The 25666-nt window shown below is 47.3% G+C and overlaps 2 protein-coding genes across 2 annotated transcripts in view; one reads left to right on the forward strand and one right to left on the reverse strand.

Moving 5' to 3' along the window:
• The window catches only part of Cdc45 (cell division cycle 45), a 33708-nt gene extending 14091 nt beyond the window's left edge, over positions 1-19617 (forward strand). The window contains exons 8-19 of the mRNA XM_051191007.1: positions 1817-1878; positions 3142-3192; positions 4591-4710; positions 5440-5571; positions 5747-5845; positions 7181-7342; positions 13201-13339; positions 13416-13499; positions 14759-14877; positions 15426-15502; positions 18143-18209; positions 19477-19617. Of these exons, the coding sequence (XP_051046964.1) occupies positions 1817-1878; positions 3142-3192; positions 4591-4710; positions 5440-5571; positions 5747-5845; positions 7181-7342; positions 13201-13339; positions 13416-13499; positions 14759-14877; positions 15426-15502; positions 18143-18207 (1110 nt within the window). The 3' untranslated portion in view covers positions 18208-18209; positions 19477-19617. The remainder of the gene's footprint in view (positions 1-1816; positions 1879-3141; positions 3193-4590; positions 4711-5439; positions 5572-5746; positions 5846-7180; positions 7343-13200; positions 13340-13415; positions 13500-14758; positions 14878-15425; positions 15503-18142; positions 18210-19476) is intronic.
• A 2190-nt stretch (positions 19618-21807) lies between these two features.
• On the reverse strand, positions 21808-23204 carry Cldn5 (claudin 5). Its single transcript, XM_051191008.1, has one exon. The coding sequence runs from the start codon at positions 23073-23075 to the stop codon at positions 22419-22421; it is 657 nt and encodes a 218-aa protein (XP_051046965.1). The 5' UTR covers positions 23076-23204; the 3' UTR covers positions 21808-22418.
• Positions 23205-25666: the final 2462 nt, after the last annotated feature.

Here is a 25666-nt window from a genome sequence, read left to right on the forward strand (position 1 = left end):
AGATGACTCAGCTGTTAAGAACAGCAAGTGCTCTTACAGAAGACCCAGGATTGGCTATCAGCACCTACGTGGCAGCTAGCTCACAGCTGTCCATGGATCCAGGTCCAGAGTACCTGCCTCCTTCCTGTGGCCTCTGTGGTATCAGGCACACATGTGGTGCATAGACACATGCAGGCAAAACACTCATATATAAAATTAAAAAAAATCTTTAGGAACACAGATTAAGTTGGGTATGGTGGCTGTTTTAGTTAGGGTTACTGTTGCTATGATGAAACACCATGACCAAAGAAACTTGGGGAGGAAAGGGTTTGTTTGGTTTGTTTAGTCTTGCACATCCCTCACTTCATCACTGAGGGAGGTCAGGGCAAGAACTCAAAACAAGGAGGGACTTGGAGGCTGGCACTGTTGCAGAGGCCATAGGGGAATGCTGCTTACTGGCTTGCTTCTCATGGTTTGCTCAGCCTGCTTTCTTATAGAATACCAGACCAGGGATGACCCAACCACAATGGGCTGGGCTCTCTCCCATCAATCCCTAATTAAGAAAATACCCTACAGGCTTGTGGGTCTTATGGGGGCATTTTCTCAATTGAGATTTCCTTTCTTTCAGAGGACGTTTGTGCTAGGCTGACATGAAACTCAATAGCACAGTGACACACACCTTTTATCCGTGCACTCAGGAGGCAGAAGCAGGCAGGTCTTTGAGTTCAAGGCCTGACTGGTTTACCTAACAAGTTCCAGGCAATCTTAGGGCTTCAGAATGAGGTTTTTAACTCAAAATAAATAAGTAAATAAATAATCTTTGTGCAAGAAGATTAAACTGTAGAATTACAGTGGAACACCTGATTTTTAAATAGAATTTAGTGTATAGAAAGCCTGTTGCTAGACTGTCAATGTTGACCAGAATACAGGACCTTCAGTAGCTCTAAAAGACATATGGTTCTTAATATATGTTACTTCAATTTAAGATTATTTTGTTTACTTTATGATGGTGCAAAACTGATATATGTTCAGTATAAATCAAATTTGTTTTCAATTAAAATACCGAATTCAGTCTCAAATTTGGCTCTTAGACCTTGGACTCTCGATATTGTATTTCCCTTGTCTGATCTGTAGCCAGGGTTTGCCATCCTTTAGCGCTCTGCTCAGCCCTGGGGTAGTGGGTAGGGAGGGAACCTATGCTCTCAGAAATGATAGCTTTCTCCAGATAAAGGGACAATTCCCCTTTGAAAATTTTCTTCCTACAGGAAGCCAGCATCTCACACTGTGTTGGTCAGACATCCATTATCTTCAGTCTCTCACCACTCAGGTTGCTTACCTTTTCAGTGCCTGAAAGACCTTCAGGGGGAGTCCAGAAGCCCCTCCCACTTTAATATTCTGGGGACCAGAACCTGAACCCTGCCTCATCTGACCTCGTGGAAACAAATCTGAGGCTGCCTCCAAGCAGGAAGAATGCAAGTGCATGGTGGACAGTCAGACAGCAGGGCCCCCTACCTATGTTCTCATTATAGCTTATGTATCACCTACAAGTAGAGGTCTTTGCACACTGCTATGCCTAGCCTTTCCGCTGGGTGGCACTTTCTTTCCATTCTTCATTAAAAACACAGATGCAAGTACCTTTAGATAGCAGAGACTAACGTTCAAGCTAGTGGAATTACCCTTTCACCCTTCACTCTGATGGGGACTCTTTCCTGAAACAAGCCTGAACACCCTGATGTGCAGGCCTTGGATGGGCTGCTTAGCTTAAAGCTGTTGCTATTGTGTTGCCCCGTCTGTGAACTCAGTGGCTTTTGACTTTAGGTTTTCTGCTTCCTTGCAGTCAGCCATGGTGATGTTTGACCTGGCGTGGATGATGTCCAAGGACCTGAATGACATGCTGTGGTATGTAGCACACACATTCCTGTACACCCTGAAGCATCCATGTTGGTAGTCCTGCCACCAGCCAATGTCAATGTCACATGATAGCTCCCTGATTCCACCAAGAATGTTAGGTGCAGCCCCTCCCCGGGATGATTTATAACCCTAGTCTTCCTGGGTTTAAGTGTGAAGAAGCTAGGAGCTCTCTTTATAGAGGACAGTGGGGCTCCTGTCTCCACCCTAATGCTTAGCCTTATGCCCTGTAAGTACACTAATTTGAGGTTTGAGTGATATAGTCTTTACTAGGCATCCTTGCAGCCCTGGCACTGGTACAATCCAATGCAGAATTGTCCCTTCCTGCCTGTCAGTCACTGACAACTTGGTTGATCTTATGAATGAGAAGCATGTAAATCTAGGCCCCTTGTTTGTGGTCCTTGATCTACCAAAGCCCCTCAACTCTGATCATCACAGTGATGGTTACATTGGTTTGCACAGAATCAGGACAGGCTAGGATTTTGCAGGGCCCCCTCTAAACCCATTCTCCAGTTGTGAGGATGGTGAGCTGCTGGCCTCTGTCCATTCTCAGCTCTCATTCTTATACTTTGTGCCATTACTTGGCCTCTTTCCTACCAGCTGCCCCAACCAGGTTGTTTAGTGCTAAGTGCTGAGTTGGAGCCTAACATGAAAGATCCTACAGTCAGGTGAGGCTGTGATGGGTACCTGCTAGCCACATGGCTTTGGTATTCAAGCTAAATTAGTTTCTTACTAGGGCCAGTAGCAACCAGTCTTGACAGGCATTGGGGAGGGCTGGGCGAGGGTATGTGCAGTGTACCTCTCATAGGGCACATCTTTTCCTGGAAGCATGCCTTAATGCCTTCATGTCTGACCTGCAATGGGTCCTTTATTTTAGGGCACTCGTTTACACTGGTGGCTTCTGTCTGACCCATTTATATTTTATGTCTACTCAAGCTTTGCCCTGCAACTGGAAGCCTGACCTTGTGTTTGTCCTAGTATCTAGGAAAAACCTTGCCTAAGATGTCCCGTTTTTTAAGACAGAAGACAAAATTTCAAAATGTCAATATTTCAAAATCACAGTAGAAAAGAAGCCCCAAGAGGATTATTTACAAATCCTGGGCTGGGCACATTGAGTTGGGAGGCCATGCTAACAGGACACTCATGGGAATGTTGAGCCTGGGCTGTCCATCATGTCAGTTGGCTCCATGGCACATAGCCTACCAAGCCCAAACAGCTTGTAGCTGACTCCATCATCTTATGCTTTCCTTCCAGGTGGGCCATTGTGGGACTGACGGACCAGTGGGTGCATGACAAGATCACTCAGTAAGGAAAATGCCCTCAATTTGGGGGAACAGCCCTTTGCCTGTGGCAGCCCCTGGGTTTACCACAAGGAGATAGGAGGCTTGGTCATTGAAAAGCTTATGGAGAAGAAGGAAAAGGGTGACTCTTCTCCTTGCCTGGGCTCAGTACCTGTCCTCTGTCTTTGTTTATGGCCTAGTTTGGCCTCTATCTCCCATAGAAGTCCACTGGGAGGTCTTGGTTTGACTTCTTCATTCTGTGGCCGAGAGACGGGCAGTAAGATGTAGCCCATGCATGTCAGAGGTTAGGGTACATGTAGGAAGTAAGGAAAGAGAAAGCAAAGGTCTATAGGTCCTGTCAGGGAGTGTGGATTTGATCTCAAAAAGTAAGCAGGGGACTTTAAGTAAGGAGAATTGCTACAAAGCAGAGTCTGGTCCTCTGAGTATGGCAGGTTCCCCTTCTGGTAGACTCTGTGAACTGGGGAAAGTAGCATCTCAATGCCTCCCTTAGGCAGTTCAGCCTCCTCTAGATAGCAAGTGGGACCTATAAGAAAGTTAACAGTCCAAGCCTGGGTTCTAACTCTCTTCAGGAGACCCCACGAGTGTTCCTAAGCATTACCTTCAATTGTTCGCCTACTTTCTTGTACAGTTTGTAGAATCCCCCACTGTGTATTAGGCCTTCTAGGCAGCCCAAGAAATTTAAGAAACTCAAGCTTTGGTCAGAGTTCTGTTGCATGGGTTGCCTGTTTGAGCTAGCCTTCGGCCTTGCTATGCCTCGGTCCTTCCTTGTTTAGGATTGTGTGGGGTGTTGCAAAGATGGTTTGGCAATAAGAGCATGGAGGATTTGAGTTCAGTTCTCAGCATAACACCCATGTTGGGAGGCTTACAACCTCCTATAACTCCAACCCCTGGGGTTTTGACACCTGACCTCCACAGGCACCCCCACCGAGGCACATTAAAAATAAATAAATTTTTTGTTTAAAAAAGGATGGCATAGGGCAAGCATGTGAGTGGCATAGAATCTAGAAACAGTAGTACATGCAGCATTAGGAACTTCCCCTTGGCCTCAGATAAGACCTTGCCACCATCCCAATGGGGTCTGCCTACCCCATCTGCACTTGTTAGTGATATATGTGCTAGTCTACCTTCTGTGTGGACTGTTGTTACGGGGTCTAATTGATTATATGGCTGGGCACCCAGCCTGCTCCTCCTCCCCATGCTGCTCACAAAAGGTGTCTCAATACCTAACGATGGGATATAGCCTGGTCAGAGGCCATCCTACCCTGCTCTCTGTTGTCAATCCCTGACTGGCCAGTTTAAACCTAAACAAGCTTCCTTAGCCCTCATTCAGGAACAGCTGCTGGGTGGAGAGACCCCTGAGCTGGAGAAGGAGCTGGGTCAACCTACTGTCCTTTTTTTCCAGAATGAAGTATGTGACTGATGTTGGCATCCTGCAGCGACATGTGACCCGGCATAACCACCGGAATGAAGCAGAGGAGAACATGCTGTCTGTAGACTGCACTCGGATCTCCTTTGAGTATGAGTATCTTTGCAGCTCAGTGCCTTGAGGTTTAGACAGTATGCACTGAGCAACTGCCCTTAGCATGTTGCTCAGCAGGTGCTTTCTGCTTCGTCGCTATGGTGATAGAGCTGCCCCTGTCCTGTGTGCTTATGGTATATTTTTCTGGTCACAGACCTTGTCTGGGTCATATGGGAGGCTGCTGAGAGTTGAAGCAAAGTGGACAGCAGTCCTTGGGCTCAGGAGTCGAGAAGGAGGGGCACTGATGAGAACAAGAAACACCAAGTGTCCAGTGGAGCACTGGCAAGGCACCAGCAGTATGGCAGAGTGAACCTGATCCCTGTAGAGGAGAGCCTGTGATGGGGACCATGTGTACTCAAGGGGCGGAGCGGTCGGCAGTGAAAGGCAAGTTCAAGAAGGGATGGAAGAACTTTAAGAATAGGGAGGGTTAGGCTGGGCTAAGCAGACCAGGGCAACACACCAAAGTAATAGCCTGAGCTGCTCACTCTGTTCCTCATGGTATATGGGGCTGTGAGCACAGTAGCTGGCCATCAAACTCTGTATCTTGATCTATATATGAAAGAGAGAAAATGGTGTGTGGTGCAAAGGGAGGAAACAGTTCAACTTCAGATGCTCCCTGATCCCTAGAGATCCCTGAGATCTGCTGCCCCCAGCGTAGATATGCAGCCAAGGACAGCTCCAAGCAGATAGTGGGTACTGGGCACCACATGTGCTCCTTGACCTTGGACCCAGCCTCCGCCTGGCGCTGTACCAGCACTGGTCCCTCCATGAAAGCCTGTACAACACCAGCTACACTGCAGCCAGGTTCAAACTCTGGTCTGTACATGGACAGAAGCGACTCCAGGAATTCCTTGCGGACATGGGGTGAGTGACTACTCTGGCCTGTAGCCTCCTACACTATCCCCACCCTGTTGTGATTTGCTTGGATGTAAAGGACAGTTCCTCCTCCATGTCCTAGTGTGTTCTGAATGCACCTGTCAGGATGTTTCCCTGTTGTCTGTGTCTGAGGTTCATTCTCACAGCTTGCTCCTCCTTCCAGACTTCCCTTGAAGCAAGTGAAACAGAAGTTTCAATCCATGGACGTCTCCTTGAAGGAGAATTTGCGGGAAATGATTGAAGAATCTGCAAATAAATTTGGGTGAATACTTTTCTGGATTACACTTCTTAAAGATAAGGCTTCTAATTTAACCTATACTGATGCAAAAAAATAAGAACCCCAAGAATGTTCAGACTATTATGACTTACTCAACTTTGACTGTTTCTGAAATTTGTTTTATTTTGTTTCTTTTTTTTTACTTGGATTAAAAATGTACCAGGCATTGGTGGCACATGCCTTTAATCCCAGCAGAGGCAGAGGCAGGAGGATCTCTGTGAGGCCAACCTGGTCTACAGAGGGAGTTCTAGGACAGGCTCCAAAACAATATAGAGAAACCTGTCTCGAAAAACCAAAAAGAAAAGAAAAAAAAAGTACCTTCGTGGGCTGGAAAGATGGAAGATGGGTCAACAGTTAAGAATGCATACTGTGGGCTGGAGAGATGACTCAGTGGTTATGAGCACTGGCTGCTCTTCCAGGGGAACCAGATTCAATTTCCAATACTTACATGGACTGCAGTCTGTAACTGCAGTTCCAGGGTATCTGACACTCTCACATGTAGGCAAAATACATACAATTAAAAAAAAAAAAAATCTTTTTTTTAAAAGTACATACAGCCCTTCCAGAGGACCTGAGTTCAATTCCCAACATCGTGTCCAGGGGCTAATAACTACAGCTCCAGGGGATCCTACATCCTCTTTTGGACATATGTATGTATAGACATACACATTCACATAATAAATTTGCAAAAGTGATTTTAAGAAATAAACTTTCTTAAACTGCCCATAATGTTCAGAGTTTTTCTTCTTCTTCTTTTTTTTTTTTTTTTTTTTCCTTTTTTTCTTTTTTCCTTTTTTTGAGACAGAGTCTCCACATAGTCCTATATATCTTAAAACTCATTTGTAGATTAGGCTGACCTGGAACTCACAGAGATCCACCTGCCTCTGCCTCCTGAGTGCTAAGATTAGTGTGCACCCCCCACACCTGGCATGTTTAGGGTCATTATATCCTGAGACTGTGACGTAGACAGAAATAAGGCACCAGGGCCAGGTACAGGCGTGCTCCACCCTACCAAGTCTTCAGGCACCACTGAGGCCCTGTGCTCCTGCCTGGCCAGCTGACATTGGGACACAAATGAGAATCTGCCCATACCTTAGGCCTATTGGGTATGTGCTTCTCAGCCCTAGGCCAGACAGACACCTGAGGTCAGGATAATTGGCTGCAAGGGTTGGGTGTTTTAGTCTACCTCATCCTCTAAGCATTGGTCACTGAGCATTCTTGGGGACCTGTGAGGAACTTTGGGGTATCTGATGGTGTGGTCTGGGTATAAGAGCTTTCTTACAAGTTAAGTGACAGTTACATTGTTTCCTCCCTTGTCAGGATGAAGGACATGCGTGTGCAGACTTTCAGCATTCATTTTGGGTTCAAACATAAATTCCTGGCCAGTGATGTGGTCTTTGCCACCATGTCTCTGATGGAGAGTCCTGAGAAGGACGCCTCAGGGACAGACCACTTCATCCAGGCTCTCGATAGCCTCTCCAGGTAATGGGAATGATCCGGGCAGCCATACTGTGGCCTCAGTGTCACTCAGCACAGGGAGACCAATCACAAGGATGCCCTGGGCATGAGAATGGCTGTGCTATAGCTGCTTCTAAACTGCTGGCCCTGCTCCAGGGCTCACTTCTTCTTGAGTTAGTTTTGTATTCTCTTTGTGATAAGTAAGGTCTCTGTAGCTCAGGCTGGCCTCACATTTAGTGCATAGTTAGGCTGGCCTCAAATTAGTGATTTTTTTGCCCCAGCCTCCTAAGTGCTAGGATTGGTGATATGTACACATCCCCAGCATCCTTGAGTTCTTTTTATTCCCTTTGTGATTGTCTCCTTTTTTCCTCTGTCGTCTGAATCTATTAACACATTGCTATTCACTCTTGTTTTTCTTCTAATTGTTCATTTTTAAATTCTTTTATTTCTAATTCCTCCTTATGTTTTTTAATGTATCATAAAGTAGTAGTTTTGGTGTTTTGGAGTTGTGACTTCTGGTACACTTGTATTGTCAAAGGTGATCTTACTCTGTTCCTCATTTTATTATTTGTTGATTTTGTTTATTTGCTTGCTTGCTTGCTTATTTGTTTTGAGGGTCTCACTTTCTAGCCCAGATTGGTCTGGAATTAGCTATGTAGATCACGCTGGCCTCAAAGTCACAGACATTTCCTTGTTTCAGTCTCCCGAGTTCTGGGATTAAAGGCATGCACCACCATGTTCAGCTTGATGTTTGTCTGTTTTTAATAATGACTCCATGGAACCTGGACCTCAATACTCTTATAAATATTATAGATTTAATTCCATAGGTTTTTATAAAAAGGCTAGGTCAGATTGCTTTCTAACTTATCAGAACTACTGTTTCTGTTGATTTTTGCACAAAGACCAAAAAAAAAATCATAGGAATCTGCCTTCTGGCTTTCCCCAGTTCCTTTCTTCCCCACCCTTCTTTCTCTCAATAAGCAATAAGTAGTTTTATTTTATTAAGATATGGTTCTTGTGCTGTCAGATATTTTCTCATTTAAAGTATATGATGTAACCATAAGCAGTGGTGTCTACCTGCAATCCCAGACTCAGGAGGTGGAGGCAGGAGCCTCAAAATTTGAAAAATAGCCAATTTGGGCAATATAGTGAGATCCTATCTTAAAGACTCAAAACACATATACAGCATACCCCAAAGAAAAGTGTGTACAGCAGCCAGTACTCTACAGTTTCCAAGCTTGTTCATTGCTGCAGAAGAAGCTCTGCACCCCTTAGCCATCTCCACCCAACCCTCCTAGCCCTGAACAACTGCTTCTGCAGATTGCTCTCCTGAGTGTTTGTACAAATGATGTGTAATGTGTGGTTCTTTGCATCAGGCTTCTTTCCTTTGGTATAGTGATTATAATGTCTATGCTGTAACTTATATACAGACTTCCCTTATAAATCTTATTCCACTGGATGAATATACCACATTTTATGTGCCATTTCATTAATTGATAGACATGGGTTTTTCTACCTTCTGATGATCTTCTATAATCTCGTACAAGTTTTTGTGTAGTTGTACTTTCACATATTTTGCTAGAGTGGAATTGTGGGGTTATATTGTACTCTTGGTTTACCTTCTGAGGAACTGCTGAACTGTTTTCTGTGATAGTTGCTCCAGTTTCCACCAGCAGTGTATGAGGGATGCAGTGTTTCCACGGCTTTACCAACATTTGTGGACTGTGTTTTGAAGTAAGAAGTGGTAGCTGTGTGTTTGTGTTGTATCTCACTAAGGCTATGCTGTAGAGCCCCTTCCATGTGCTGATAGGCCATTTGTGCAGCTTGTGAGAAGCCCTGCCTATTCAGATCTCTCATTCATAAGTTAGGTATTAATTTTGATGGTGTCCAGATCATCTGATTGCCCTTTTGCTTGTGCTTTGGGTGCCATTCTTAAGAAACCACTGCTAAGTCCAAATCACAAAGCTTTCACCTGTTTTTTTTTTTTTTCCCCCTGTTAAGCACATTCTGGTGTTAGCTCTTACACTTGGGTGTATGACTCTTTGGAGGTTAATTTTTGTGGTTAATACAAGAAGGCATACAACAATATTGTTCTTTTTAAGACTTTATCACTACATTTATTTATTGTATGTGCACACGGGTGTCACAGTATGAGTGCCTGGGGTCAGAGGTCAACTTGTAGGATTTGGTTCTTTCCTTCTACTATATGGGTTCCACGATTGGACTTAGGTCATCAGGCTTTACTTACTAAGCCATCTCACTGATCTCCGACTTTATTTTATTTGTTTTTATTAATGTGGACACCTACTTTTCCTAGGGCTATTTGTTTTAAATTTTTCTTTCTGCCATTGAATTAACACTTTCGTTAAAAATCAGTTGGCCATAAGCATAAAGATGCACTTTAGATTTTGTTGGTTCTCTTTCATCCATCTAAATGATAATCTTATGCCAGCACCACACTGTTTTGATTACTGTAGCTTTGTAGCAAGTTTGAGACTAGAAAACATGAGTCTTCCAGGTTTCTTTTTTTTTTTTTTTTTTTTTGGATTATTTCTGCTATTCTAAACTTGCATTTAGTCTTGTGATCAGCAGCTCACCAGTTTCTGAAGAAGTCTTCCATTGCTATTTCCCATCCATGTTTTCAGGCTGTACATCAATCAATCAGTTTGGGGAGCATGTGAAGCCCAGGCCTTGAACTTAAAATGTAGCCAAGGATGACCTTGATGTTCTAGTCCTTCTGGTTCTGCCTCCCAAGCACAGGCAGGCACTGCTTGGCTGAATGTTGATTGCCTGATTAACAGAGTATAAACTTCACTTTGTTAAGAATTTAAAATATTATTATTATGTAGATGCAAGCACACATAGGCTTGACGGGTAGAGACATGAGTGGGGATTGAGCTCGGGTTGCCAGGTTGGTACAACACAGCCCTTTACCTCCTGAGTCATCTCTCCAGCCTCTCTTGTTAATTTCAACATTAACTCTTTGGATTTCTCATTGCTACTACATAGAGATACAAGCCGTTTTCATCTGTTTACCATGTACCCTGTGCCTGCAGCATTGTTGACTTTCTTGTGGACTCTAAGCTTTGGACAGGAAAGATCACACAGTCTGCCTTTGCAGTCTGGGTTTCTTGTGGTGAATGTCTTTATTTTACTGTGCAGGTCAGTCCTCCAAGACCACAATGTAATCCCGGTTCATGCTAGCTGTGTGTGCCTTTTTGCTCTTGTCTTTGCTGCTGGGTTACACTTAGGGTCTTGCCCATGTTAAGCAAGTGCAGCCAGAGCACACTCTCAGCCTCACTCCTGCATTTTCTTACATCCTCTCCTACTTTCTCATCCCACCGTCAACAGCTTCTTTCCTATAAGGGCAATGTAGACAGAAGCTCTGGGTAGACTTGGAGCTACACTTCTCTGGCTCCTTAGTCTTTACCAGGTTCTCCTGCACTGTACCATAGTTTACTTTGTCCTATACAATTACATGCTGTTGAATATGGCAAAACTCCCCTTGGTTTTGGTAGCTAACACCCAGTTTTCATTGCTTGACTCCAAGCACCCTTGGTGATGCTGACAGTGGGACAGATTGATATTGCTTTCCTTGTATCTTGGAGTTTGTGGTGGTCCCTTGTTCTTGTTTTCTTGCAAGTTTAGAACCTAAGTGTTTGCTTTTATAATCTAGTTGCTCTGTTTTGTTGTTTGGTTTGATATATTTTTTTCTAGGTTTTAAAAAATTTTATTTTACATGTATGAGTGTTTTGCCTGCATGTCTGTATGTGCACTACATGCATCCCTGGTGCCTGTGAAGATCAGAAGAGAGGGTAAGATCCCCTAGAACTGACACCTGTGAGCCACCATGTACATAGGTTCTGGGAGTCAAACTCGGGTTCTTTGCAAGAGCAGACAGCACTCGTAACCAATGAGCTAGCTCTCCAGCTCCTTTTGAAGATTTAATTTAATTGCTTCCTTTCTTCAGGTCCATTTCCTGCCCCTCCTTCTTCCCCCAGTCCTCTCAACAAGTAGTCTCATTGTGTGTGTACATGTATGTGTGCACATGTGGAGGCCAGAGGGCAGTGTTGGATGTCTTCTTCATTAACTTTTCCACCTTACAATTGGAGACAGGGCCTGTCCCTGAACCTGGAACTCACCAATTCAGCCAGCAAGGCGCAGGGACCTATTGCCTCTGCCTCCCCTGCTAGATTACAGGCATGTGCCCTCTGTTCCTGGCCCCCACATGTCATCTCTTAATCCCTCTTTCCAGGAGAACCTGCCTCCTGTCTTCCTACTGGGGTTTAGACCTGCAGCCGCTGAGGCCAGCTGCCTGCTATTACCACAGTTGTGTATTCCTAGAGCACAATTCTCAGATAACCTTCAGAGAAAGGGAGCACATGTAACAGTCATCCTGCGTCCTCTGTGTCACACAATGTCCTTCTCTACCCTCAGATGCTCTGTGTTCCTAGAGTTCAAGGTGAAGGCAGTTGACTGTAGATTCCATTGTGCCCTGACCTCCAGCAGCCAATACTACTAATAAAAGTGGGAGTCCTTTTGATTCATGGTTCTTGCTTTCGATTTTATTTATATTTCTGTATATATCTCAGGCGGCACTCAAGTTTATGATCCTCCTGGCTCAGTCACCCAAGTGCTAAGGCTGCTGTGTGCCCTCACACTCATTTGATTGTTGTTTCCTTATAGTGTCCAGCCCTGCTCCACTAATAGATGCTTCCCCCCTCATGCTCAGTTTGCAGACGAGTGGCTTGGGTTCCTGGACCCTGGCTCTGAGTCCACAGCTGCTCTTTTGCAGTTTCTTTACCCTGCAGCACTAATGCTTCTTCCTGGTGTTTCTGTCATCTTACAAGGAGGACCTGTTTTGTCTTTGTTCTGTGTTTCCATGGATCTGTTTCTGTATGGATCTTGGGGTAGCTTTCCTTGACTTTGTCCTCTAGCATCTGACTAAATATTTTATTTCTTTCCAAATTGTTAATTTCTACCAAAACTTTCTGGTTTCTAACCATTTTATATAGTATCTGTTCTTGTAATGGGAATGTTTGGTTGTCCAAATATCTCAGAACATAAATGGAGTCATTTAAGTGTCATTTGTTCTCTAACCATCTGTTTCCTTTGGGATAATTTTCTTTTCAGGCTATAAGTATTTCTCGAATACTCTGGTATGTTTTGTATCTTGGAAGGGAACTGTGGGACCTTGGCTGAGTCCTGGGTGTTTGGGCATAGCTTGTTGGACATGGAGGCTTTGCTTGAAGGACAGCCCTACTTCTCTAAAGGGCGTGTTTAAACTATTCAGAGGGGAATGTTCTCTTCAGGAGGAAGAATAAAAGCCCATCTGTTGGGTAGGTGTGCAATCTTTATGCTTCCTCCGCTGCTTGCCTAAGCCTACGCTATTACAGCCTGCCAGGTACCTTCTTCTGGGATCTGTAGATTCCTATGTTGCTTTGTAGCCGGGTTGACCTCAGAGTCACAGTTTTCCCAAATGCTGGGATTAGAAGTGTGCCCCACCACCATGCCCATTAGTCTTTAGTCTTGAATCTCTTACTTCATCACTGTCTATACATCTTTTTGTTTTTTCCTTTCATGTGAAGGGGAACTCAAGAAGGAAAGAAGATAGTTTTTATTTTCAATACAGGGTTTCTCTGTGTAGCCCTAGCTGTCCTAGAACTCACTCTGTAGACCAGGCTGGCCTCAAACTCAGAGGTTCAGTTGCCTCTCCCTTGAGTCCCAGGATTAAAGGCTTGTGCCACCACCTGGCTGAGAAGATAAATTCTTATTGCTAAACCCCTCTTGAATCAGGAATCAAGCTACTTTTTGATGACTTTGGCATTTTAGCAACAGTACTGAACAAGCAGCATGTAAGCCCAGTGTCTGTTCTATTTCAGGAGTAACCTGGACAAGCTGTACCTTGGTCTAGAGCTTGCCAAGAAGCACCTGCAAGCCACCCAGCAGACCATTGCCAGCTGCCTCTGCACCAACCTCGTCACCTCCCAGGGCCCTTTTCTCTATTGCTCACTCATGGAGGTTAGGCTCCCCTACTCTTGCAGGGCCAGGCAACACCTCCTAGTGACTTTCTCTGACCATCTCTCTCCCCTTCCAGGGCACTCCAGATGTTATACTGTTCTCCAAGCCAGCATCCTTGAGTCTGCTCAGCAAACATTTGCTCAAGTCCTTTGTGTATTCGGTGAGGATTTGGATGGAGTGGGGATGAAGTGGCAATAGCATAGGTACAAGAGGGCAGGTATATATGCTAAGCAGGGTGTTAGATGATGGCATGGTGTTACCCATGCTGTTCACCAGTTGTGGGGACTGGACATACTCCTTATTTTGGGCCATATTTTTAACTCAGCTAACCTCTAGGAACCCTCCAGCTTCATACACACTCTGAGGTTATCACTCACTATTCATGTCATTCAGCTAAATAGGGAGGGTGTGACACCCAGAAAGCCTGTGACTGGGATTCATGTTCTGTGGCCAATCAGGATAAAATGGAGTTGGTCATATAGACTTGCTTCCCAACAAAGATTTGAATAATGTCTCTGTAGATTTGTGGCCTACCTTTCTTAGAACATATTCTAAGTCATTTGGTATTTAGACAGGTCTTAAGCCAGCTAATAGAGGACTTCTAGGTAGGGAAGCAGAAGGAATGGCTCCCAGTAACTTCAACTGTCAGTCTTCCTCTGCTTCAGGGTGAGAGTTATGAGGAGAATGACTTACGCTGCGAGTCAGCAGTAAAACAATGATGTCCATTGCTGACCAAGTGCTGTCTCCATGGGCTCCGCCTCCTCAGTCTCACCAATCTTTGAGATTGGAGATAGCTCCATCCCCATTGGTGAAACCTTACTAGTGTATGTGGGGCCCTGTCAGTATATCTGATCCCCAGCCCTGAAAAGAATTCTTCTGAGAAACTTCTAAGAAACAAAACCTGTGTTAACAGATATTGCTACACACTCACCAGCTGACCTAGTTCACATCCTGGGTCACATCTTAGTCTTGCAGAAATCATGACAGTGGGTGGTCACCTTGATGGTGAAGTGAGAGCTTCGGGTGTGTCACTGAGGGAGACCTCATCACCTTCACCCTAATTGTTTGCAGGAGGGAACCATGAGACGTGATTCCATGAATGAGTTTCAAATAGGAAGCACTGAGAAGAAGAATAGACCAAGGCAGGGGTATTCGGAGGTGCTCCTAGAGACCTGGAGGAGGTGATCAGAGGAAAGCAAGGGCTGACTGGGCCCCCTGCAAGGCCTAGCTAGGGTACTAAGAGGGTTGGGCCAGTAGATAACTGGGAAGCTAAGATCTCAGATGTCCAGTTGGGATTGTAGCATATCATCCTACTCCCTCTAGGCTTTAGGGGATAGCCTGATGCTATCTTTAGGTACTAGGTATTGTGCTCCACCCTGAGGATGACTGTGCTGTGACTGAGTGTCCCTGTCCCCATAGACAAAGAATCGACGCTGCAAGCTGCTGCCCCTGGTGATGGCTGCCCCCTTGAGCATAGAACAGGGCACGGTAACCGTGGTGGGCATCCCCCCAGAGACTGATGGCTCAGACAGAAAGAAGTGAGTATCGTCTACTTGCCCTGGGACATAAAGGCTGAATGAAGGCTTTGGATGTGTCAGCACATTGGCCCACCAGCTCTGCTGAGCCTGAGTGTCATTTGCTCTTTGGTTTCTGTAAGGAGTAAGGTTTTTCCTCCCGCTGCCGGTCTTGTCCCACCGCCGCACCAGCCCCAAATAACGCACAGAGACTCTGTATTTGATATTATGTTGTTGGCCAGTTACTTGTTTCTTATTGGCTAGCTATGTCTTAAGTATTAACCCATTTCTATGTATTTCCACGTGGTCTTATCTTACCGGGGAGTATGGCAGGCGTCTGGTCTCCCCAGTCTCTCCATCTTCACTCCTCCTTCCAACTTCCTCTTTCCTCCTTGTCTCCTAGTCCCTCCTATCTTCCTTTCCTATTGGCCAACAGTGCTTTATTCATTAACCAGTATGAGAAACATATATACATAATGGTATCTCCCATCAGGTGTCTATCACGGGGACAGGATTGGGAAGGGTCTGTTGTCTGTGGTCTGTCTTCCAACATGTCTGTCTTATTCCTACAGCTTTTTTGGTCGGGCATTTGAGAAGGCAGCAGAAAGCACCAACTCTCGGACTCTGCACAACCACTTTGACCTCTCTGGTGAGTGTCTGCCCCGTGACTGCACTTCCGCCTTCACACCCTCCAAACCAGCACTGGCCCTGAAATTAGGCAAGCTAGTAATGAAGGTACCTAGCTTTCTTGTCCTACCCAAACAATCCTGGGCAAAGCTGCATCCACAGAACACAAGCTTGGAAACACAAGGCTGGACGCAGCCTTACTACTCTGCTCTGCAAATCATTTCCTACCCATGAAGGGCAGACAGTATTAACTAGAGGCCAAGCCTCACTGGTCATGCTAATCTCGGTCTGTGGCAACATTAAAGAGCCCTCCTTGAGGCTACAACACTACACTTGTGAGACAGTTTAACAGGTTTACATTATCACACTTATTGTGTTGGGTTAGTCAGAGAATGAAAGGCCCAGTGACCCACTTCACCACATAGCAGTACAAGGCAGAGTTTGATCTTTTTTTTTTTTTTTTAATATTTACTTACTTATTACGTATACAGTATTCTGCCTGCATGTATCCCTGCAGGCCACAAGAGGGCACCAGACTTCATTACAGGTGTCTGTGAGCCACCACCATGTGGTTGCTGGGAATTGAACTCAGGACCTCTGGAAGAACAGGCAGCACTCTTAACCCCTGAGCCATCTTTCCAGCCCCTCTGCCTCCTTAGTGCTGGGATTAAAGGTGTATGCCACCTGGCTCCTTTTTTTTTTTTTTTTTTTTTTGAGACAGTCAGGTAAACAGCACCCTGTTTTTGTTTGTTTGTTTTTTTGAGACAAGGTCCTGCTATATAGTCTAAGCTGGTCTTGTTATACTTTTCCTGCCTCAGCCTTCCAAGTGCTGAGAGTACAAGCATGGACCATCAAACTGCTGTCTTTTTTGTTGGTTTAGTTGGCTGGTTCTGTTGTCTTGGATTTGGTTTATTTGTTTGGGTTTTGGGTTTTTTTGTTGTTGTTTGCTTTTGTTTTGTTATGTGACAAGAGTCTCTACACAGCTCTGGCCGTCCTGGAGCTCAATACGTAGACAGGGCTGGCCTTGAACTCAGAGGTCCACCTGTCTCTACCTGAGTGCTGCAACTGATTTAAAGATGTACACCACTGTGTCTAGCTTGTTGCCTTGTTTCTGAGACAGGATCTCACTGTATAGAAGAAGCTGGGCTCAAACTCAGAGACCCTCCTGCCTCTGCCTGCCAAGTGCTGGGATCAAAGGGGTGTGCCACCATACCTCATTCCATCTTCTTACTGGCAATATTTTTAGATTTATTTATATTACTTTATATGCATGAGTGGTTTGTCTTCATGCCTGAATCCTCTGCATGTGGATTTAACTGCTCAGCCATCTCTCCAGCCTCTTGTTGACACATTTTAAAGTAAAACAGTGTCTTACCAACACACTACTGCCGCTAGTTCACTAGGCTGCAGAATACTATAGTCTTGTTAGCTTGTATCAGCTAATTCCTCTCAGTGCCATGCCTGGCACTTTAAGTCAAGGTGTCAGCATGACTGGTGGCCTCTGTCCTTGGCTATGAGGCTGTCTTCTTTCTGAAGCCCCTCTGTGTGTGTCTGACCTCTTCTTAGAAGGACATTAGTCATGCTGGGTTAGGACCTACCCTGAGTAGCTTATTTACATCTTTGAAGGTCCTGTCCCCAGGTGTTGTATTCTGAGATCTTGGTATTTGGGGAACACAGTTCACTCCTTTACACCTCCCAGTTTGTTTTTAGGTTTTGTTTTTTGTTTGTTGTGGGACAAAGTCTTCGTAATGTAGCTCTGTCTATCTTAGAACTCACTTTGTAGACCAGGCTGTCCTCAGACTCACAGAGCTCTGTCTGCCTCTGCCTCCCAAGTGCTGAAATTAAAGACATGCTCTACCACCACCTTGCTACCTTAGTGTTTTATCCGAATCTCTCAGAAAGGACATTTTCTTACATTACCACTCTAATTTCCTAACACTAACCTGTGTTCAGGTTGCCTATACTGTCTCAGGCAGGCTTCTTGGTGCAGGCAGCTGTGGCTGTGGCACTGTAAGGTTGGTCCACCTTGAACAGCAGTTCCTGCTTCCTGCTTGTGATTATGGGTAGGTTGACCACAGCCCACCTTTGTTACACAGGGAGGGTTTGGGCTGGAAGATCCCTGGCTTCCCATGAGGGTTGGAGAGCCAGAGGTAGGGAGTGTAGAAGTAACTGTGGTCAGTACCTGCCCGGTGGGCAAGGCTTTGTACTCCTGGGGAGTTGTCCAGTGGCCTGGAGTATCCTGATACCAGGCTCTGGTGTCATCATGCCTGCTTGAGCCTGTCTGCCCTTCAAAACACTGAAGCTGAGGCACAAGACAAAGTACCACTATGGGGACAGGCATTTATGCCAATCCCTGTCTGTATCAAAGTTGTCACACGCCTTGTGTCCCCTCTGCTGGCTGACATTGCTGACCCTTGTATGCCCTGGGAGTCCTAGCAGGACAAGGAAGGCTCTAGCCTCTCCACAATGCAGCCAGCAGGTCTGAAATGGGAGTATAGTGAGAAAGAGATGAACTTAAATACTGCAGGATGTTCCTGGCAGGAGACTTCAGTGTGGAATGTGATGGAGAGTTGTTGGCCTGAGGGAGGAGGGGGAGTTCGTGTATGCAGCCTTGTTTCTCATTCCTCCCCACTCACAAGATGTTTTCCTTTCATTACTTCAGTAATTGAGCTGAAAGCTGAGGACCGGAGCAAGTTCCTGGATGCTCTTGTGTCTCTGCTGTCCTGAGGGTAAGCTTGGGGTGGGAGTAGGGGAGTCCTTGGACCTCAGGCCCAACTCCTGCTTTGTCTCCTTCAACAGAGACTTTTACTTGTGTTGCAGATCAGAGCAGGGTCTGGAGATTTTTCCCAGGAATGTCTGTCCTAAGTTTTCTAGCAAGGCCACAATGGAGTGCTTCTGAGAAAGCTTGATTTCATTAACCTCAGAATAACCTCAGATTTTCTCTTTAGTGCCCACACTATGGGGCATAATGTGTGACATACAGATTATCCAGTGCTAGCCCCAGGGGCCATCCAGAGTTTCTTACAGCCATAGCCACAAGCCCCAGACTGGAGCCCACACAAGTGGCACTCTGAGCTTTTATAAGACAGCAAGCTGTTGGTAACTGCCCAGCTACAAATGACAAGATGTTGACTGTGCATGAGCCTTCCGCTGTGGACAGCTATCCTGAGAGGCCTACTGTATGTCATCTCCTGAATAAAGCCCTTGCTGTTCTCACATATGATTCTACTTTTTGAGGGACTACATGGAAAATGAGTAGGGCTTTCCCCCCATGCTGTTTGGCATGGCAGCCTTTCCAAGGCTCTGACACAGGAACATCTCAGTCTGGGGCTGCCCTATCCTTGTTAAACCCTGAGCTGTAGGACCAGAATGGTCTAATAGGTCTTAGGAACTCCATTCAATCAGGGTAACCTAAGCGTTCAGGGCCATATTAAGGAAGGTGTTTAGACTGGACCAGGAAATCCTTAGTCAGAGTAGCAGTGACCTTGGGCTATGTAATTAATCTGACTCCAAAAAGGAACCAACGGCACCCTTAGCCCACAGGTGGCAAGTGTGTCCTTGGCTTGTGGGGAACAGTGTGTGCCAGGGCTGACTGGAGGCAGATCTCTCTCCTGCACTGTGTCAACAGCACTGCTGTATGTATGTGGTCATCCAGCAGGGGTGTAATTGGCAGGGGAAGGGCAAGATACTGCTACATGATGGGGAAAGCAGTGGAGACTAGCCAGGCAGGGGAAGTGGCTAGGCAAGGTCTACCAGGTGAGAAGGGTTTGGGTACTTTCATGGGGACAGTTGAGACTCTGTAGGGGGTATGGAAGGACAGTGATTACCTCAGCAGATCTGGGTGGCCTTCTACTCCACACTCACCTTCACCCTCGTGTGAAGGCTGATTGAAAGCAGCAGCCTCCCACATAGTGGGGAGGGTCTTGTTTCAGTCTGTTCGATGCTTGGGAAGAAAGGAAGAATTGTGTGAAACCCTTTTTTTTCTTCTTCTTCCAGAATTTGATTTCTCCAGAAGTGACCTCCTTTTCCTTATTTATATCACCTGGCCTCTATTAGATTGCAAGATACATTTGAAGTGTGGGACTATGTGGTTTTTATAAAATAAAATGTTTGTCTAGGGTTTCATCCCATTTGTGCCTATGATCTTCTTCGGTCAGTACTTGCAAGTATTCTGAGCCTTCTTGGGATCCAGGGCAAACTTGTTCCTGTGTGCTGGCATTCTCTATGCCAGACAGAAAGTCAGAGACTTCTCTACTCAGCCCCTAGAACAAGGGCTCCCCTATCTGATCTCCTGGCCTCCTGATGGTGATGGGGCTGGGCTGGCCTTTCAGTACCACGTGTCTTCACAACCAGTACTGCGGCCCACTAGTTGTGGAAGGACTGGACCCTGCCTACCAGACTGTAGTTGTGTTACCCTCTTGGACACCCCTCCACCATGGCCTTCAGCTTACCATACAGGGCCTGCTCAGATGCCTTGTCCCCGCAGGCATGCAGGGTCACACTGCTTTGCAAATGGGAAACTATCAGAGGGAAGGCCTCAGATCAAGGAGGGATAACTGCTGAGTGGTACCTGAAGAGAAACACTCTCCTAGGCTTGTGTCAACATTGCACACACCTTCTTAGAATGGTAGAGCCAACTTTTGTCATTCCTGGAGAGACTGGAAAGTGAAGAGATGCTGGTTACTGCCTGAGGACATAGGTCCTGGAGAAGCAGACAGGTAAGAAGAGATAGCCACTTGTGAGCAGGCGTCTGAGCTGCTAAGGAAGGCAGCATGGCACACAGTCCTAGAAGGAGGAGTTTAGGCAGGTTTCTCTCAACTTTTTTTTCAGTTTTGATTTTGAGATAGGATCTCATTATGTAGCCTAAGTCATCTCCCTCTTACTCCAAGTACTGATGGTAATTTTAAGTCAATGGCCAGAAGCACACAAAGTGGCCTAGAAGAGGGGCCCCAAATGATCAGGCGGCTCTTAGGGAAATGAGGGAGTTCGACGGGTGGGAGTTTGATGGAGACTGGCTCCTCTCTCCTGACCACTGGTAGTGCCACCAGATACTTTGACATAGCTGTCCTCGCCATTTGAAAACCTCAGGTGGGGCAGCTCCCTTCCCATACTGTGTCCTGGGTAAAGACCACTGCTGGAAGAGTACACCACCAGCCAAGTGTGCCAGCTAGGGCACAGGGCTAGCTCTAGGATCACATGTCCCCAAGCTTGGGGCTGCCTTTGACCCCTCCCGCACATGCACTGTTAGGCTAAGTTCAGCTTGGTGCAGTGAGGTTTCCACCAGTGGCAAAGGCCACTGGAAAGAAAGTCAGCCTCCCATAAGTCTTACCTTTGCCTTCTCTGTTCCCAATTCCAGAATCTCTCTGGAGCCTTTTTCTGAGCTCATATCCTTAGGATTAACCCCTTTCTCCCTTCGAGGAACCTAGCCAAGCCCGAAAGACTTAGTAATGGATGTGGCCCAAGCATTTCTGAACAAACTTCTGGATGCCAGAAACCAAGCAAGCCTTCCTGCTGTCGGGCTTTGTGTGCCTCATTGCAGCCCCTCCATCTCCTACTCCTTTTCCTGGTCTTTTAGTAAAATTGTCCAAGTAGGGAGAAACAAGCTCTGTGGCTGATGGCTTTACTTGCCTTTCTCTGCTAGGGTCTTATACCAAACCCTGGCCCTTCACCCTCTTTCCCCCCAGAATAGTCACACCCCAGGTTCCCTGTAGTTGTCAACGCAGTTCCATTACCAACAGCATGGATACAGAGCCTCGACCCTGTGTAGAGCCACTAACCAGAGGAGCAAGGACAAAGCAGTAGTGGGACCCAGGTTATCTGAGCAAGTAAGTGCTCTCCTTTTGTTTAACAGTTATGCACTGCAGTCAGAGCTGAGGACCTATGACACCCTTGATTCACCCTGGCTCCCACATGAGGGAAGTGCCTGGTCTGACTGTTCAGTTGTCTGTGGTGGCTTCATGGTACTTGGAGCTGAAGTGCATAGTACTTGCTGGACAAGCACTGGGAGGAAATTCTTTAGGGGCTTGTTGGGAGAAGCTAGCAGCCTAGCTACGTACTCTCACACTTCCCACTACCCAAGCCCATCCCCATGAAGTGAGATTCCAGCTGAGCTCTCTCCTGGACTCAGCTTCTGCACATATATCCCAGCCTGACTCCAGCTAGGATTTTCTGGCCACCATCTTGACTTAATGCAAGTGTAACCACATCTTCCAGTTGAGGCCTGGAGACATCCCTGTAGGAGACTTAGAGAAGGTTGGTGGATGATTGGATGAATAGCGGTACTGGACACGGAGTGGCTAGCTGGACAGAGGACATGACACGGTAGAGTGTTCAAACTATTTACTAAGCAAATAATTGCCCGGCCCACCCCACCCCCAAGCTCCGAGGAGGGCAGCCCCTCTAAGGCTTTGGTACCCACAGCCCCCCACCACTACCATTGGAGGAGTGCTGGAGTGAGAGGTCCAGGTCAAATCCTTTGGTCCACTGGGCTCTCCACTAAAAAGGAAAATGCCCTTTATAACACATCCCTCTAGCAGCTTAGGCTGTGAGCCTGGGGTACTCCAGCTGCTCTTTCAGGTTAGCAGGAGCAACTGGACATTAAGGCAGCATCCAGAACTCCCCAGAGTTTCAATAGGAACTGCAGCTGCAGTTTGGTGCCAGCTTCACCTATTAAATCCAAGAGCCCCACCAAAGCCGCGGCCAACTGCATAGAAAAGGAGGTCAAGTCCTCACAAATGCCTATAGTCTGTTCTGAGCCGGGCCTGGCTGGTGACGGTCAGCGACCCTCTGTGGGCACGTTAAAGTCTGGCCTCTGGCCGGAATCCAGCCTGACTTGCCTCGGAGTCTGCGCCGCGCAATCCAGCAGTGGTTGCCATCCACGTGCGGTCCTTCCGATCACGGGCTTGACTGCGGGAAGGGCCCCGCCGTGCCTCCCACCCTTAGACATAGTTCTTCTTGTCGTATTCGCTGTTGGCCGTGGGCCGCCGGGGTGCCGAGTACTTGACCGGGAAGCTAAACTCCGGGCGGCCGGAGCAGACCCAGGCGCCGCAGCACACAAGGCCGCCGCCGCACATGAGCAGAGCGGAGGCCGCCCATCCGATGTACAGCGCCGCGCCCAGCTCGTACTTCTGAGACACGGGCACTGCTGGATCGTAGAACTCGCGCACCACGATGTTGGCGAACCAGCAGAGCGGCACGAGCGCCAGCAGCCCGCACAGCGCAAAAAGCGCTCCGCCGGTGAGGGCCACACGCGCCTTCACTGGACCTGGGGCCACGCAGGTGGTGCACTGCGCGCCGGTCAAGGTAACAAAGAGTGCCACCAGCGCCAGCAGTACAGCGCCCACGGTGAGCGCCCGAGCTGCCTGCACCTCGGCACTCAGCGCCAGCACAGACTCATACACCTTGCACTGCATGTGCCCCGTGCTCTGCACCACGCACGACATCCACAGCCCCTTCCAAGTCGTCTGCGCTGTCACGATGTTGTGGTCCAGGAAGGCAGTCACCTGCCACATAGGCAACCCACACGCCAGAATCAAGCCCACCCAACCTACCAGGCATAACACCAGACCCAGAATTTCCAACGCTGCGGACCCCATGGCTAAAGACCGAATGCACGCCCTACGGCCCTTGGGGCCTCCTGGTGCGCTCGGCGCGGCTTGGGCTGTGCTCTCCACTAGTTCTGTTGCCTCTGCTCCAGACCTTTCTGAAGTGGACCAAAAGGGAGTATCACCACCACCAACTCAATTCTTCAGGGCCTGTTGGGGATTTATTTGAAGTCTCGGGGGCGGACTCTGCCCCCAAGGGGCAGCCCCCGAGCTAGGCCAGCCAATCCATGAGCAGACCTTCAGCCTACACCCAATCGCAGACCCCCCTGGCAGTTACAGTTAAAGAAACCTGCTTGCCCCTACTGCTCCCAGCTCGGCAGCAGTCTAAGACCCTACCAGTTTCTGTCCAAGTCTGGACTGACCTGCGTGCCGGGTCCCTCAACTTTAGCTGCATGACCTCTAGCCTACACTGACCAATTCCACCCGCTACATCCCGTTTCATTCCAACCCCTCCTTGCAAAGGCTTGGCATGGAGGTTCTCGGAGACCCTGTGCACAGGTGAAACAAACCTCTACACTGTCCCTCGGCACACCAAGCAGAGATGCTAGACAAACCTGTGTTGGTCATGCCCTTGACTATAACCTCATCCAAGCCCCTGCTCAACCACTGCCTATACTCCTTCCCTAGGAACTCCAGCCTGACACAAAGTGGGTGATGGAAGGGCTGGCTATCTTCTGTGATGCTGCCTCCATCATTTATGTATGGTCCAGTGTGTCAGGCAGCACAACTCAGTCCCCAGTCTTCACCAGCACATAGACTGTAATCCCAGCACAGCAGAGACATAGAGGGCCATAAAGAGGCTGTGTCTTGGAGTCCTACAAGCAGTCCTGGTGCTTTGCCACCCCAGCCCCCAGGCCACCCTCCGGAAGCCAACTTGGAGTTTCCTGGCCAGGAGGAAGAGCCCCATCCTCGCTGGAGGAGGGAGCCGCGGGATTTCCGGGCATTCTTCTGCACAATGGCCCAGCCATTTCTTGAAAGGGCCACTGTATTGGACGCTCTGGGTCCCTGAGGCTCAGGTGGGGGGCACCCGGCCCCACAGCCCACACCCCATCTAGGGTACCAGCCTCTTTGCAGCATTTGCCTTCCCATTCCCTTTGTTCCAGTTATCCCTAGACTCCGGATGGGCTCTTTTTGTCATTGTTGTGTTTGGGGTTTTGTTTTGTTGTTTTCCTCTGTTCGAAAGAACTTGGGGCCTCTATAGAAAAAGGATGACATTGTTGAGACTAGTCACAGACGTGGGGATTTTTGGGTAAATCTCTCCCTTCTGGGCCCCAGCTTCCTTCCAGAGATGCCTCTGAATAAGAGGTCAATGGGGCCAGAGCAGTACTTGCTTCACTCTCCATGGAAAGGTACTTAGAACAAGGTGCCAGGTCTTGGGGTAGGGAGAGCCTCGCACACACACACCCTTCCTGTCCCCCAAGCAACTCTCTTGATATGTAGGAATAGCTCCTTCCAGATACCATATAATCTGCTGCCTTCCACTTTCTAAAAACCATCCCTGCCTTTCAGTGAGTGTAAACTCCAAGACTCAGCCTATTGATCCCACTCCTCTATTCCAGGCCAGGGAAATACATTTTGCCAGCCCCTTTCCTTCAAGTTCCATGCCATCTTCCTGGAGCAACTTCGGAAGCCTCTTCTGACTGCCCAGCAAGGCAGCTTCTGCAGTCCCTCACATATATTCCTGTATGGCTCTCATTGCCCATTGACAAAGACCTGGATCTTGGGAGCAGCCTAGACTTAGGTGATTGTCAATGGTAGGGACTAGCAATGTGGCCATGAGCATATGCTATACACATTGACCAGATACACCTTCCTCTGGATCTTAAACTAGTCTTCCTGCTGCTGGTGGCTTCTCTGTCTGTGTGTCTTGCAGTTCTGCAAGGTTGCACTAATGGGCATGTTTGAGTACACCTGTCTATATTCAGGCTCCAGAAGGTTCAAGCCAGAATAGCTTTTTGCTTTTCGGCTTTCCTACCAGTGAATCTCAACAAAGTGATCATTGCCAATCATTTGTCCCAGACAAGAAGCAGCTTGCTGCTTCCAGCTAACTGGGGGATGCAAACAGCAGGGCGTTCTCCCCTCCCTTCTGCCAGCCCTCCTCTCTACCATTTTGGTAGTGTACCTAGACTGGCACCCAGGGTGGTATCAACAACCTTTGGTAACAGCCTCACAGTATCTCTAGGAGTTGGTAGTGGAACCTCAGATATCAGATTCCCCAGCATGCAACGAGGCCAGTACAACTCCATAAAAGTGCAGCTAGGGCTCACATTGCTTCTTCAAGCCTCCTCCAAGACTGAAGGTAGTCCAAGCAACCCATCCCAGACCCAAGAAAAAGTGTTACATTGGTCAGTGTCTCCACCAGAGCACATAGCATAGGGCACTTTATAAGCCACCAAATGAAGCTCTGGTAGGAAGGAAAGCAGCAAAGGGCTCCTAAAGAGGAGCCATCTCAGCAGGATTCCTAGAAGAATTTTCCAGGGAGCAGATGTAAAGATCCTGGTGTTCATGTGCATTTGGGGCTAGGCAAGGTAGTTCAAGGGCAAAGCATTTGCTTATCAAGTTCCACCACTAACCAAATAAAA

This window comes from Phodopus roborovskii, unplaced genomic scaffold, assembly GCF_943737965.1.
Source record: "Phodopus roborovskii unplaced genomic scaffold, PHOROB, whole genome shotgun sequence".
Taxonomy (NCBI): domain Eukaryota; kingdom Metazoa; phylum Chordata; class Mammalia; order Rodentia; family Cricetidae; genus Phodopus; species Phodopus roborovskii.

Bases quoted from the DNA above. Each gene is read 5' to 3' on its own strand.
- Cldn5 (XM_051191008.1), bottom strand. From the start codon at position 23,075: ATGGGGTCCGCAGCGTTGGAAATTCTGGGTCTGGTGTTATGCCTGGTA.